A 13,070-nucleotide genomic window follows, 5' to 3' on the forward strand; every position below is an offset into this window, starting at 1 on the left:
AACCTGGCTTTAGTAAAAAGTTCAAATGGGACATTTCAGTTGACTAGCAGCTGATGGATATAAATATACTCTTGCATGGTTTAATGTATGCTCTGTCCATGCATGTTTTATGATTGTGCTGAAGAGTAAAAGCCCACTGCAGAAGCAACCACTGGGTTTACAGCTTCCTCAGGCATTGCAGATGAGGCTAGTTATATAAACCTGCCGTGACAGTGGAGCCCACTTTCTTGAGAAGCAGAAATGCCCACAGGAGGCCGTTGTGTAACAAGAAACATGGATTAGTGCAGGCGTTAAGCGGTCATGCGTGGGAAAGCCACTCTGACATTTCTGCGCCTCCACAGAAAGCCATGCATTATTAATTGTGCCCATTTGCAACAAAACAACCACTGCTGCACAGCTGCACTCACATCTGGAACATTCTGTCTTCATACCTGAACAGGCAGAGCTAGTTTATTTACCATGGATATGGAAGAGGAATCCAGCAGTCGCCTTAGAGGCACAAAACACCTTACTGTGAGCTGAGCTGCTGATGGTGGGGTCGATGATAAAGCCTGACATTAGTGCCTGGACATAAGCACACCAGTTCAAGAATTCAAGACTTTTTTTTGATCACATTACTGTTAAAAAAAAAAAAAGGCTGTTCACTGCTTATTGAAACACAATCACACTGGGCTGTGAAGCATAACTCGCTCTGGGACACTGGGCAGATTGTGATCATGTAGATAGAGGCTAATCAGATTGGAAAAGATCAGTGTGGAGCTTCTTCATGCGCTTTTGTTCTGGAGAAATCCTTTTACTAAAGATGTGACAATGACGCAAAACTAGTGTGCGTTCTGTCTTTTATCACCTGGCATTTGCATGCATGAGTCAGTGTTAAAAAAACAAGAACAAAACAAAACACATAGAGTGTACATTCTGGAGAATATTCTCTAACATGGTCTCATTCACCTTGCATGAAAAAAAAATACAAATAATACATTTGGAATTAAAGCCATTAAATCATATAAATCAAATTACATTGCTTATAATTTTTGCATGATTTTTTAAAGCGTTATGCACAAAGAGAACTGTAAAAAAAATGCCAAAGGACCGTTTAAAAAACATACCAATCAGTCTATACAGGAGTTTTTTTTGTGATTGTTGCAGCCAAAAAAGCTTGATTTTGCTGTGTTTTTTCAAAATTTCAAAAAACAGAGATTTTTGTGCTATTTGCAAAAAAACTAGAATTGGTGAAATTGCAGTTGCATGAAATTGTTTTGCATAGTCTTTTGCAATGATGTTTGTTGGTAAATGAGATCTTCTAGCTATACTCATGTTCAACGCAAGTGAACTGAAGAGTGCTTTAGCTGAATGAGCCTTGTGATGACGTCACATGCTGCATCTTGGCCCAAATCTGTGGAAAATTTATGGCAATTTCGGAAAAAAAAGCATGCTCCTCCGAATATTGCAGAGTTTGCTTGATTTTGCGATTGCAAAATCACAAAATCCTGGAGGTGCTGGCCAATGTACCATAATTTCATAGCATGTAACTACATTGTCTCATGGATTTAGACACATGCATGTTTTGGACTTACCAGAAGAGACATGTTCTTTCAAAAACAAAACAACAACAACAACAACAAAAAAACAGCAACACACAATCATTTACAGTTCATGGATGGCACAATTAAGCCATCAAAACACTTAAATGTATGGTCAGGCACTCAACATACTGTAAACTTGCTTCACAGGTATACTTTCTAGGAATAATAAAAAAGATCCTTTCTTAATTGTGGCTTAGGCTTTTAAATATGACAGAACATGAGCTTTGCAGCTTTGGTAAATCCTGCTGTCATGTGACATGATAGTAAATATGTTCCCACGTGAAACCCAAAGGAATTTGAAGCATTTGCACTATATACACACCCTAGTGACCTCACGTGTACTGCCTACCTGTCAAAATGCTTTAGATGACTCTTCTTAGAACTTGTCTCCATCTGCAGTGTTTGGTGTGTCTACAATAAGGTAAGACCACACATCAGCTGGAAATGGGATTCCCCAGCTAGTGAAGTCTGGAGATTTGGTTTATGTTGCTCATATCTCCATAGATTTATGACAGAGCACTGTCCCAATTCTTCACTGTGTAACCCTGTGTGCTGTAATAACTAGCACTAACAGCCAGCCAGGTCTGAACTAGACTTGGGAAGGATGATTGGTAAAAAGGGGCCTGAAAGATTGAGAGAAATACATTAGTTTTGCATCCCATGAAATACTGTACAAAAACAAATTTTAAGAGCATGACATCCTATTGTTTAAATAGACAGCACTAAGAGGAACTGGTCTTTTTCTGTATTGTTCTAATAAGCAACTGGTTCCTCTTATCCATGGCTGGGAGCTAAGGGAGCAAAATTATCTATGCTCTCTGGGTGGGTGGGCTGGCATACATTCTAGCCTTTGTCAGTCACAGTGACACTAGTATCTGTGAGTTTATGTATGAGGAAGAGGGCAGATAGCACTTTCTTCGAGTGTGTCACATTGCTCTGTGACACAAGCAGCATTTTGAAAAAAATGTGGTTGGTTGGCTTTATGTGTCTCAGAGGAAGCATGTGTAAGTATTCTGTGGCTAGTTTATATCGACTTCATGTCTAAGGAAAGATATATAGATTATTGTTGATGGAGCAAAAACCAGAGAATTAGTCATATGGTTCATAAAGTGTGATATAAATGTCCTCTACACTCCTGGGCCTAAAAAATGTCTTCAACAAATCATTGGTGAGGATATTAGCAAGAAGTAAACAAATAGATAAAGTAACTTAGATGGGATCACTTTTCACTTAGCTTTTTTTTAAAATGTATTTTTATGTATAAGCCTTGTGGTAAACTTGTCCCATGCTGTGGGTAAACAGCTTTCTATTTTTACTTTTATTATTATTATTTCTTTTTTAATTTTTTCATTTTATTTAATTTTTACTTCATTTTAATTTTGTACATTCAGGCATGTGTTAGTTTGAATTTTACATCAAACATTTTAATCATTATCATGATTTTACCTTTTGTACAAGAAGACTATATAAGTGAATTGTTCTGTTTCTATCTTTCCCCCAAACAGTTAACTGCAGCAAAAGTAAACAAACAAAAAGTGGTAATTTTCTGAACAGTGGTTTATTCTTAAGAGCATTAAAAGTTTAATATTTTGCCACTTTGGGCAAGGCCCATTTTTTGCCCAGGAGTATACGTCATCAAATTATGGTGCCATATACTGCTTACCAATCCCCTAACCTTAGTATATCACATGATCCGCATAGAGAATTACCCTTGTGGGCGTGCAGGTGAAAGAGCTGGAAAATTTCCTTATTTGTTCCTACTGATGGCCATGAAGAGACATATGCAGAACTCCATGCTCAAGGCCATATGAAGCTGCTTTCTAAACAATGTAAAATCTGTTTACAATCAATACACTTCAGCACACCACTTTGTGCAATATAAAGTAGCAAAGGAACAGCTTGATCTTTTTTTGTCTTTAAAACATTTGCAAAGGCTAGAGTCTGACAAGCTTTGCTTCTTACTGCATACAGGTCAAGCATACAAAAGAAAAAACATATCTTGGTAATATCTAAATATTTGAGATGGTTTCTGCTGCAGTATGAGTAATATTTTATAGCTTGTCTTATTGCATCAGCCAGGCAATATGTAACATGCTACTGCTGTATTGATTTACCGAATTCTATAACAACACCACAACAATTATTGACATGTTACTCCAGATGCTTGAAATATTTAATTATAGAACATGATTAGCTAATATACAACATCTATATAATAGACAGTTAAGCTGATAGTCTATTTTGAGTTGAAGCAAGTACCTTAAGCACCCATTATCCAGGTAAAACCCAGCTCTCTCAGCCCATCCCAATGAGACTTATAACCATATAACCATTTGGATCGAAAGAGACATTTAATCCCCTGGCTTGAATAGACAGCATCTGTTTGCACATGTTTGTACACCCTACATTACTTCTGCACATGTCGAACTATATTGGGCTCAGCTATAGCCTTCTTTAGAGTATTATCAAGCTTTCTTCTGTTCCTCTTGTCTGGATTTTTGCTATTCATCTGTAACAATGCTGTCTGGGGGCTAAGTTGAACATTAGACTCGCAAAAGTTGAAACATGTCGTCTGGACACCTTAAGGTATAATTATGCTGTGCAAAAAGAGTAAACAGCTAAGATTTATGGAAACTTCAAGATAGGTATGACAATAACTTCTTTCAAAGAAGAAAACAAACCCCACAATACATAGGATTGCATCAGGCAGGTATCAGTTTCTTAGTTACAGGAAATGAGGGCACATGTACAGAACACATACCTGAGCTACCTCTGTGACCTGATGCAACCTTGTCATATAATCACCTGGTCAATTATAATTATTACCTTGACACCGTGTCAAAGAATTTGCCGATTGCTCATGTCCAATCCAAAGCATTCTGAATAGTGTATTCGATTCGTTATATTAACAAGTAGAGCAAGGACAGAAATGTGCATCGTTGTCTGTCTTCTCTCCTCCCATTCAGCTGACACAATGGGGCACTTTCACTCATATCCTGACTGTTCCAAAGATCCTGCACAATACTGGCGCCTGGCACCAACATAGCCTGCAAAATTTGACAATACGCATGTAGCCATGAGCTACAAGCCCCCTTTCTCACCTAGCCTTTTCAACAGGAGGGACAGGCGGTAAGTGGTTGTAAATCAATCCTGTTGACATCTGATAGATCGGTTGTGTAGGTGTACAGTGAGAGTGAAAAAATTCGGGCTCGTCCAACTGCTTCCAGCTTTGGGTTGCAAAATTGCTAGGCAAGGCGAGGCTGTTATTAACAAGTTAATTACCCAACTAAACTCATTGCTGAAATCATGATTTATCATGTGTTGTTCAACCTTTATTTGAACTACGTGGATTAAAATGGTTTGGCAGTGCAGAGGAGCTTGATGGTGTACGACAGTTTTTACTAATCAATCTGAATAGTGAGCAAATAGTACAAATATAACCTACATCTTGGTTTTAATGTTGGGATAGCTGACTTTTATGCATGCTTATATTGAACTAGAAATGAGATTTTAATAAGGCATATATATGATAGTCATTACATCAAAATCAGTATTGTGATACATACTCTAATGGCTTGCACTGTTGGATACAGAAATACAGACTACAACTGCTTTTCAGCATTGTGTTTTGTTTTTAATGTTTGACATTAAATCAACATCCGTATTAGTGTTGAATAGTCTTTTAAAGCACATTAATTGTGCCAAAGCAGCACAGAGCATTTGTGTATTGGAGGGAGTTGGAGACGTCTCCACTGTCCCATAGTGACAGCACAGAGACCCACTGTACACTGTCCCACTTTAAACTTTACAAAGTGTCTTATTGTGCATCTGTACAATTGAGATTAGAAGGTGTTATACAGTAAGGTCCAAAGGTTATTTAGTAAAAACTAATACACACTTTTACTGAGTTGATAACTATTACTCATATAATTCATGACTTATAAAGGCATAATTTTATATATATATATATATATATATATATATATATATATATATATATATATATATATATATATATATATGTGTGTGTGTGTGTGTGTGTGTGTGTGTGTGTATAAATACATATGTATATGTATATATGTATGTATGTATGTATTTTATCTAAATCCCAAAGCCTCATTTGAAATCCTCTGTTTGTGTATCTAGAAGACAACATGAAACAAAAATGTTGACAAATTTCTTCTTCCATTACGTGAAGTAGGCTATTTCTGAGCGATTACAGCTAAGGGTGGGGGGACATAAAGACATAAGATATTAAAATAAATATAAAATAAATAAATAAATAAATAAATAACTTCCCTTTTATTGAATTATTTTCCTGCCTTAGCACGTTTGCCTCGCAACTCTGGGCTTTGGGGTTCGTTTTCTGCCTCCACCCTATGTGTGTAGAGAAGGATAAGGGGTACAGAAAATGGATGGATGAATTTCCTTGCCCGCATTTACATAGTGATTTCAAAAATCAGAAGGAGACAAAAAGTAATTGCATTCTGATGGAAGATTACAGACAAACGATATTTTTTTCTTTTAAAGAATTGATTGTAATGAATTATGGCCAGGTATATAAACAAGGTAAAAATGTTTGCCAGAATTCAGCCACAGTGACATCCTAAACCTCCGTGCATATATTATCATCACCTCTACTTCAGTAACTGATAAAATCATTTCACTTTTGTTAGTGGAGAATAATATAATAATGTGATGTAATCATTTTAACAAAACTGTACTAGAAAAGCAGTGTTTCTGTGCATTTTCTCATCATGTCTGTGTGGGTTTCATCCAAGTTCTCTAGTTTCCTCCCATCTCCCAAAAACATGCTGGTAGGTTGATTGAACTTTCTAAATTGCTTCTAGGTGTGAATGTATATGTGATTGTGTGTGAGCATGATGCCCTTGAATGGACTGGTGTCCCATACCGGGTGTATTTCTGTCTCACACCCAGTGTTCCTGGGATAGGCTACTGAAAGTGAGTGAGTGTATTAGGAAAATATAAGATTGAAAACTTTCCATCTCTGCTGTATGTGATGATATACGAAGAAAGCAGCAGGTGTTAAAGTGCTGCCTCAGCACATGACTGCACCACAGCAGAGTGAGTTCTGTAATTATGGAACCATCATGCTCTGCTTTTTTTTGTATTTATTCATATGAAGCTAATAAAAAGTACCCCAAACCCTTTGAAGAAGGTTACATAATGTTGGGCTCACCACTAACTGAGAAGATTTGTTCCTTGGACCCTGCAGGGCTGTCACCATGATGCATAACCTTACATCTCTTCTCATTTCATATGCTACACTGTCATCAGAACTCACCAATTAGCTTGTCTGCAGCACAGTCGGTGTCCACAGTCCAGGAGACGAGATGCAAACATAGCCCTACTGCTTTAAAATTCAACCTGGCAGCCTTGTATACACAGCTTAAAATTAAACATGACAGCCAGTTCATATTGTCACTAATGGGTGCTCAGTCCTTTTCTGTTCATTCTCTCTACATTGGATGGGTGCTGAGCATTTACTTTTGTCACTGTTCCACTGGTTTCAGTTAATTAATCCCACATAGTCAATAATTCCTTGAGAAAACTTTTCACTACAATTAATTAAACTGCAATCAGCTGAGGCATTAATTTGGTTATATGTACTATTCCAACAGAGTGACACTGTTTTTCTTTCTTAATCAGTCTGTACAGGAGTTCGCAGAGTTTTTGTGATTATTGCGGCCAAAAACGCTTAATTTTGCTACGGCTTTTATTTTGCTATGACACTCATTCATGCCTAGGGGTAATTTATAATCCAATCCCCCTACATGCATGTTTTTTGGGAGATAGGCGGACACTGGAGGACCCTGAGGAAACCAATGTGGACGTGGGAAGAATATGAAGGTGAAACTCCATGTTCTCCCTGGAGACCGTTTAAGGCAACAGTGCTATGAACAATTTTTGGTTAATATATCTGATAGTACCTGTTAAAAATCCTTGCCTAAAAGACCAACACTATCAAAAGGCACAGCCATATTATCTGAATCTGTGAACTTGTAAGTGAAGGAATGTTTAATGCTATTGCCATGGGCAAAATTGAGGTTTAATCATTAATCCAATGCATCATTTCTCATGGGAAATGATCCAGCTCAGTACTCAGAAACACCCACATACAAAGCTAATAAATTACACTTGTAAGATTTTGATTGCCTTCTGATGAAATTGGGTTTATATCCCCCCCCCCGGATGTAAATGCCACTATTTTATGCAGGTAAAATGGTGCCAGGAAACTGATGACATTAATCAACTCCCTGCTCTCTTCTATTACTATCCATCAATAAATATTTTTACTAAAAGTCCAACCTACTAATGCCAAAATCTAGATTACTTTAAAATATGTCACTGCTGATTCAACATGGTTAAAGTGTTTAACTGGTGTCGTTTCTGTAGTTAACAGCATATTTCAGATACTTCCTCAGTCTGGTGTGTAATGAATAACCACAACACGATTATTTGCTTTCTATCTAATTGTCTTCGTTCATGCAAAGGGCCCAATTTCAGTCTGGGATGGTCACTGCTGTGACAAACACAACAGAACTTTGCACAGTGGGCACTGATGTAAAGTTCAGCTCCCTGGGCTCATTAAAATACTGCATTTCAGTTTGTGCTTCCTGCATTCCTGTTTTAAACTTTGCATTTTCAAGATATGTGAAGGGAATATATATATACTTAAAAAGATTACTTTTGCACAGTGCCTGGAAAATATGTTGGGAACTTGTAAGACATATCCTTTCAGAGGCTGTACAAACCATATGCTGTAGGCTTCCTTCCTATAAGGCATGATAATGACTTTTCACAGAACTTAAACATAGCTTAAATATATCAAAGTTTACGTTACAGTATACTGTGAGACTGAGTGCCTAGTGTGTGCTTCGTCTACTAAATAAGATTGAATTATTAGTTAATATTCTTCTTTTATTACATTTCTTTATTAATTTGGATGATCCAAAGTGTCTTACAAATAAGACAGCTATAAATAAAGCAGGTATCTATGCCCTTTACACAAGTGATGGAGAATGGCAGATGTTTCCGCAGATTGACCAAAAAGCCAAGTGCAAACCAGTTGTTGGAAGAACAAAAAGATCCACAAGTAAACACATGGGTTGGGGTGAGGACTAGTATTCAGGAATGTTTACACACGAGACTGAACGCGGCCAAAGTACAAATAGTACAATCCTGATACATAATAACACATACTAATAAACTCAATTAGTGTAATATAAGCAACACCCAGAGACATGTAGAACTTAGCCACGCTGCATTAGGCAATTACACACAAGTGACTGGTGACTTACGGATATTTGACTGTTTAAGGATAGTCGGTTTAGGGTAACATTGTGGTGTCTGTGTGCTGCAACGCTTGAGTTATAGCTTGTGTCTGCTCTCACGCAAACTCTCATGCTGTCCAAGAAATAAAGGTACCAAACTGCACTTTTCCTTGTCACTAGGGTGGTGATCTTTTGTACCTTAAGATTGTATCTTGTACCTGGGAAGGTGCAAGTACTGTAGCGTCTGCTTAATTAGCCTTTTGGGGTCCTTAAGGTCCAATTACTTTAAATGTTTTTTTTATTTTTTATTTTTTTTTAAAGGTACACTATATTCACGTTTTCAGGTGAATGTTGCGTACTAAAGGTACAAAACACAAGGAATAGTGCAGTTTGATATATTTGTTATATTTCATTTCTGACAGTGTACCTGCTGTAATTTACTATACAGCCACTAGATGCCGAGAATGAGCCAATAAACAGTCAATAACGAGGGAGAAGGGAGAAACAGTCTAAATGCATGTAAATTACATTTCGGTGGGGGGGGGGGTACAGTGAATATTAAATATAAACATAATTAAAGTAAATAAACTTTTTATGGGGGGGGGGGTAAATTCTGCAGGATATAACGTGATAAAATGGGGACGCATACTATAAGAAAGATTGTGTAAATAACTCTGTGTGAATTTGATATGAAATAGTTCAGGTAATGTTCAGGTTTGAGGCGTGTTCGACTTGGAGTGTAATCAGAGAGTTATTTACCTCTGTAACGCACGCTTGACTTGTTTGTGGTTTGATGTTGATGTTCTTGTTTTTGACCCGTGGCTTCTTGGTGCCTGCGGTGTTCCTTGCGCGGGTTCAGGGAGGGGTCAAAACCGTCTGGCTTATTTACATAATTTATTCTGACGTCCCCACGGACGTCATTTGCTGCGAGTATAAATACGAGTTGCGGCAGAAATAGCAGCACTCTGCAGACGGCGTTTCACTGAAACTGAAGTATTTAGAAGTTAGCTCCCGGGTTTTCGGGAAGCGTGCGAGCTCCGTGAAAGCAAAACAACCGCAAAAAAGTTCACTTAGTGCCCTGACAAAGAGTCGCAAAAGTGGCGACAAGCATTATTCAAACCGGTTTAATCCTGAACATGAATACGGAGATGTTCAAAACGCCAATGGAAGTGGCTGTTTATCAGCTGCACAACTTTTCCATCTCCTTCTTCTCTTCGTTCTTGGGAGGGGATGTTGTATCGGTCAAACTTGACAACAGGTAAATACATGCACTTAAAGCGAGTCTTCATTACTTTGTAGTGTTGCTTTAGTCTGAACCGAGCCTGTAGAAGTCGTTTATTTTGACAAATTTTGGAAGACAACCGGTTAGTTTGGTGGTCGTTCAGTTTCTCTACACCAGCCTACATCACTCTGTTTGTTCTTATTATTGCCGTTTTGCTCCAGAACACTTAATACATTTGCAGCCTTTTTTTTTTTTATTTTTTTTTTTTGCTAATTTGCAGTTTGTTTGCAGTATAGTAGCCATCATCCGTGTGTGTTTACCCCTGGATTCTGGGTGCTAATGATTTTTTACTTTCTTTTTGTTTACAGTGCCTCTGGTGCTAGCGTTGTGGCGATAGACAACAAGATCGAGCAAGCAATGGTAAGAAGGAATTCCCCTGACAAGCATGAATGCACAATAAATTCCTTTCACACTATTGGCCTTGAAAACAATGCATTCAATCTATTATGCGATGACAATATGTAAGAACAGTGCTGCAGACTGCAGATATTACCCCACTCAAACACCATAACCAGCATTTGATGCTGTAGCTCAAATAGAAATCAGATTGACTGAGAAAATTATTTTTTTCATGCAATGAGTTACATTTCTTGCAAGACCAAATTCTCTAAATGCATTTAAGTAGACATGAGAGTTTAGCTTTATGTTTCTTATCCAGAGTGACGAATGTGATGGAAAGTCTGAAAACTAAATCTTTCTTTTTGCCCAGGATCTTGTGAAGAACCACCTGATGTATGCAGTCAGGGAGGAAGTAGAGATCTTGAAAGAGCAGATCAAGGAGCTGGCTGAAAAGAACAACCAGCTGGAGCGCGAGAACAGCCTGCTGAAGAACTTGGCGAGCCCAGAGCAGCTGGAGAAGTTCCAGTCACGTCTTCCATCAGAGCCCCTGCTTCCGCTGGAAACGCAGGGGTTGGAGACGTCCAAGCAGCGCAGCCAGTACAAAAGCTCGGCTGTATAAGTGGCTCTGCATTGGGGCGGGCAGAGTCACGGCTCCCACCTGAAATGGACCTCACATGTTGTCATTGTTGATGTGCAGCTTCTACTCGAAGCTGGCTGTACAGACGGGGGGAAAAAAAACCTGACCCAAATGAAAGCCTCCGACGTTTCCAGTGGCCTTTGCCTCTTCTGTAATATCCGACAATCTCTTCGGACTTCTGCAGAAAAAGAGAGAGTGATGTAGGTTACAGTATGACCAGACCACCGGCCGCATGGAGGGGGAACCCGGCCTAGCTTTTCTCTCGCTGTCCTTGAGGACGAGAGGGGCTTGTCTGACCGTGCTGGTCCCAAAAAAAGCACCAAGGGAATGTTCCCTTAGAGACTTGCTTTCAGAGTCACAAGAACCCCAATGTGGAGTTCTCAATGCTACAAGCTACCTGGGATTGCACATAGTCAAGCCTGTTGACTGTGCTTAGACTCATAAGCTCACATTAGTGGTCTCACATGCACACATCCACAAGAGTTTATGTAGCTGAGCTAGACCTTTTGGTCCATGCTATAACATTGGTGATTTTTAGTCACACGCTTCATAAGAATCTTCTGTATTCTTTGCCGATGGGGCTTGCTGCTTGTAAGGGATCTTCTGCTTTGGTTTTTCTTTTGAACCTGAACAAAATCAACTCCTGTAAACTGTTGATTCTTTTGTGGGCGTAGTGATGTGTATAAATTTGCTTAGTTCTGTAAATTATCACATGATGATGATGTAAAGAGAAATGATGGAGTGGAGCAGCATCTGCTCTTTTTGCATGTGCACTCCTGATATTGCCAACTTGCTCAGTGGCGGGACTTGTTTGTGTATGCATGTTGTCTGAACAGGACAACATACTCTTGAGCTAACATTTCTAACTACCAAAGTCTCACTTCATACTCGCGTCACTCATGACCATGTATGTGTGGCGAAGGTATAAAATTTTTTTTTTTTTTTTTTTTTTTTTTGGTCTTCGTCTGTTTTTTAAAACATGAGTGTTGTTGCTTCACTGTGTCCATTGAACAATGTTTTCAACCATGTATGGATACAAAATGCACATAGCAATAAACCTTATGTTTACACTAAATCATTCTTGACTCTGCTGCAATTACTTACAATTTTTGATATATTTTTTTTAGGTGCAGTAAGTTCTAACATGAATTCATTTGTTGAATACCTATTCAGATATAACATGGACATGTAACATTTAAGGTCACATACAATATTATAATTTGCATATGTTTCATATTTCACAATTGGCTTCAATCATTTGTAGTTAAAGCTATGCACCAGATCCTAAAAGGAAATCTGGCATGGGCACTGTCCATTCTGTATTTAGATAAAACATTAGACAAAACTGGAACCACTAGCTTGAATGATCTCCTCCACAAAGCATTGTCAAATAGACCTATTCTCATTTGAAATAGGAATATAGGGCATGACCACAGGTAAGGGTAATTCTCTTTATGCCCTTTTATACATGCTTCCTGCAAACCATGATTCAGGCAAATACTCAGTGTTTACTTACTGTTGAGGACCTTATGCAATGTAGTTTACTTATGACTCTAAATAAGAACTTGCAATGTTGATTTAAGTTGATAAGTATATCTACATATAAATTGTAAGAGCTTCTGGGCAACAGTTACACAGCAGGTTTTGAGGAAATCAACAATAAGAGCCTGAGATGACCTCTAGCATGTAAGAGTCTTACATCGCTCTGTTCAAAGCCGAGAAAATCTCAACATTGGCACTATTAGTGGAACTGGAGCAGTGTTGGGTTCCCAAGGTGGCAAGCTTCCACGTACAAATCAGAGCTTGACATTTCAATGTAACTCCTTACAAGGCTCACCATCCAAAAAAGGGGATTATATGAAGGTTATGGAGTTCAGCTATCTCTTGAGGAATGTCCACTGGGTCAAACTTTTCATGCATGCAGACTTCAAAAG

At 38.3% G+C, this 13,070-nt stretch overlaps 1 protein-coding gene across 2 annotated transcripts in view; it reads left to right on the plus strand.

The window, feature by feature from the left end:
* tsc22d3 (TSC22 domain family, member 3) overlaps positions 1–12,214 on the plus strand; it is a 33,731-nt gene extending 21,517 nt beyond the window's left edge. Inside the window, exons 1-3 of one of the 2 annotated variants that reach the window (XM_047157200.2) lie at positions 9,540–10,136; positions 10,469–10,520; positions 10,870–12,214. In XM_047157200.2, coding sequence (XP_047013156.1) covers positions 10,015–10,136; positions 10,469–10,520; positions 10,870–11,118 — 423 coding nt within the window. In that variant the 5' untranslated portion in view covers positions 9,540–10,014 and the 3' untranslated portion in view covers positions 11,119–12,214. Of the gene's footprint in view, positions 1–9,539; positions 10,137–10,468; positions 10,521–10,869 lie in introns of those variants that run through there. The other variant, XM_017474483.3, reaches the window with a different exon arrangement.
* The last annotated feature ends 856 nt before the right edge of the window (positions 12,215–13,070 follow it).

The sequence above is a fragment of the Ictalurus punctatus genome, chromosome 8 (genome assembly GCF_001660625.3).
Source record: "Ictalurus punctatus breed USDA103 chromosome 8, Coco_2.0, whole genome shotgun sequence".
NCBI classification, from domain to species: Eukaryota; Metazoa; Chordata; class Actinopteri; order Siluriformes; family Ictaluridae; genus Ictalurus; species Ictalurus punctatus.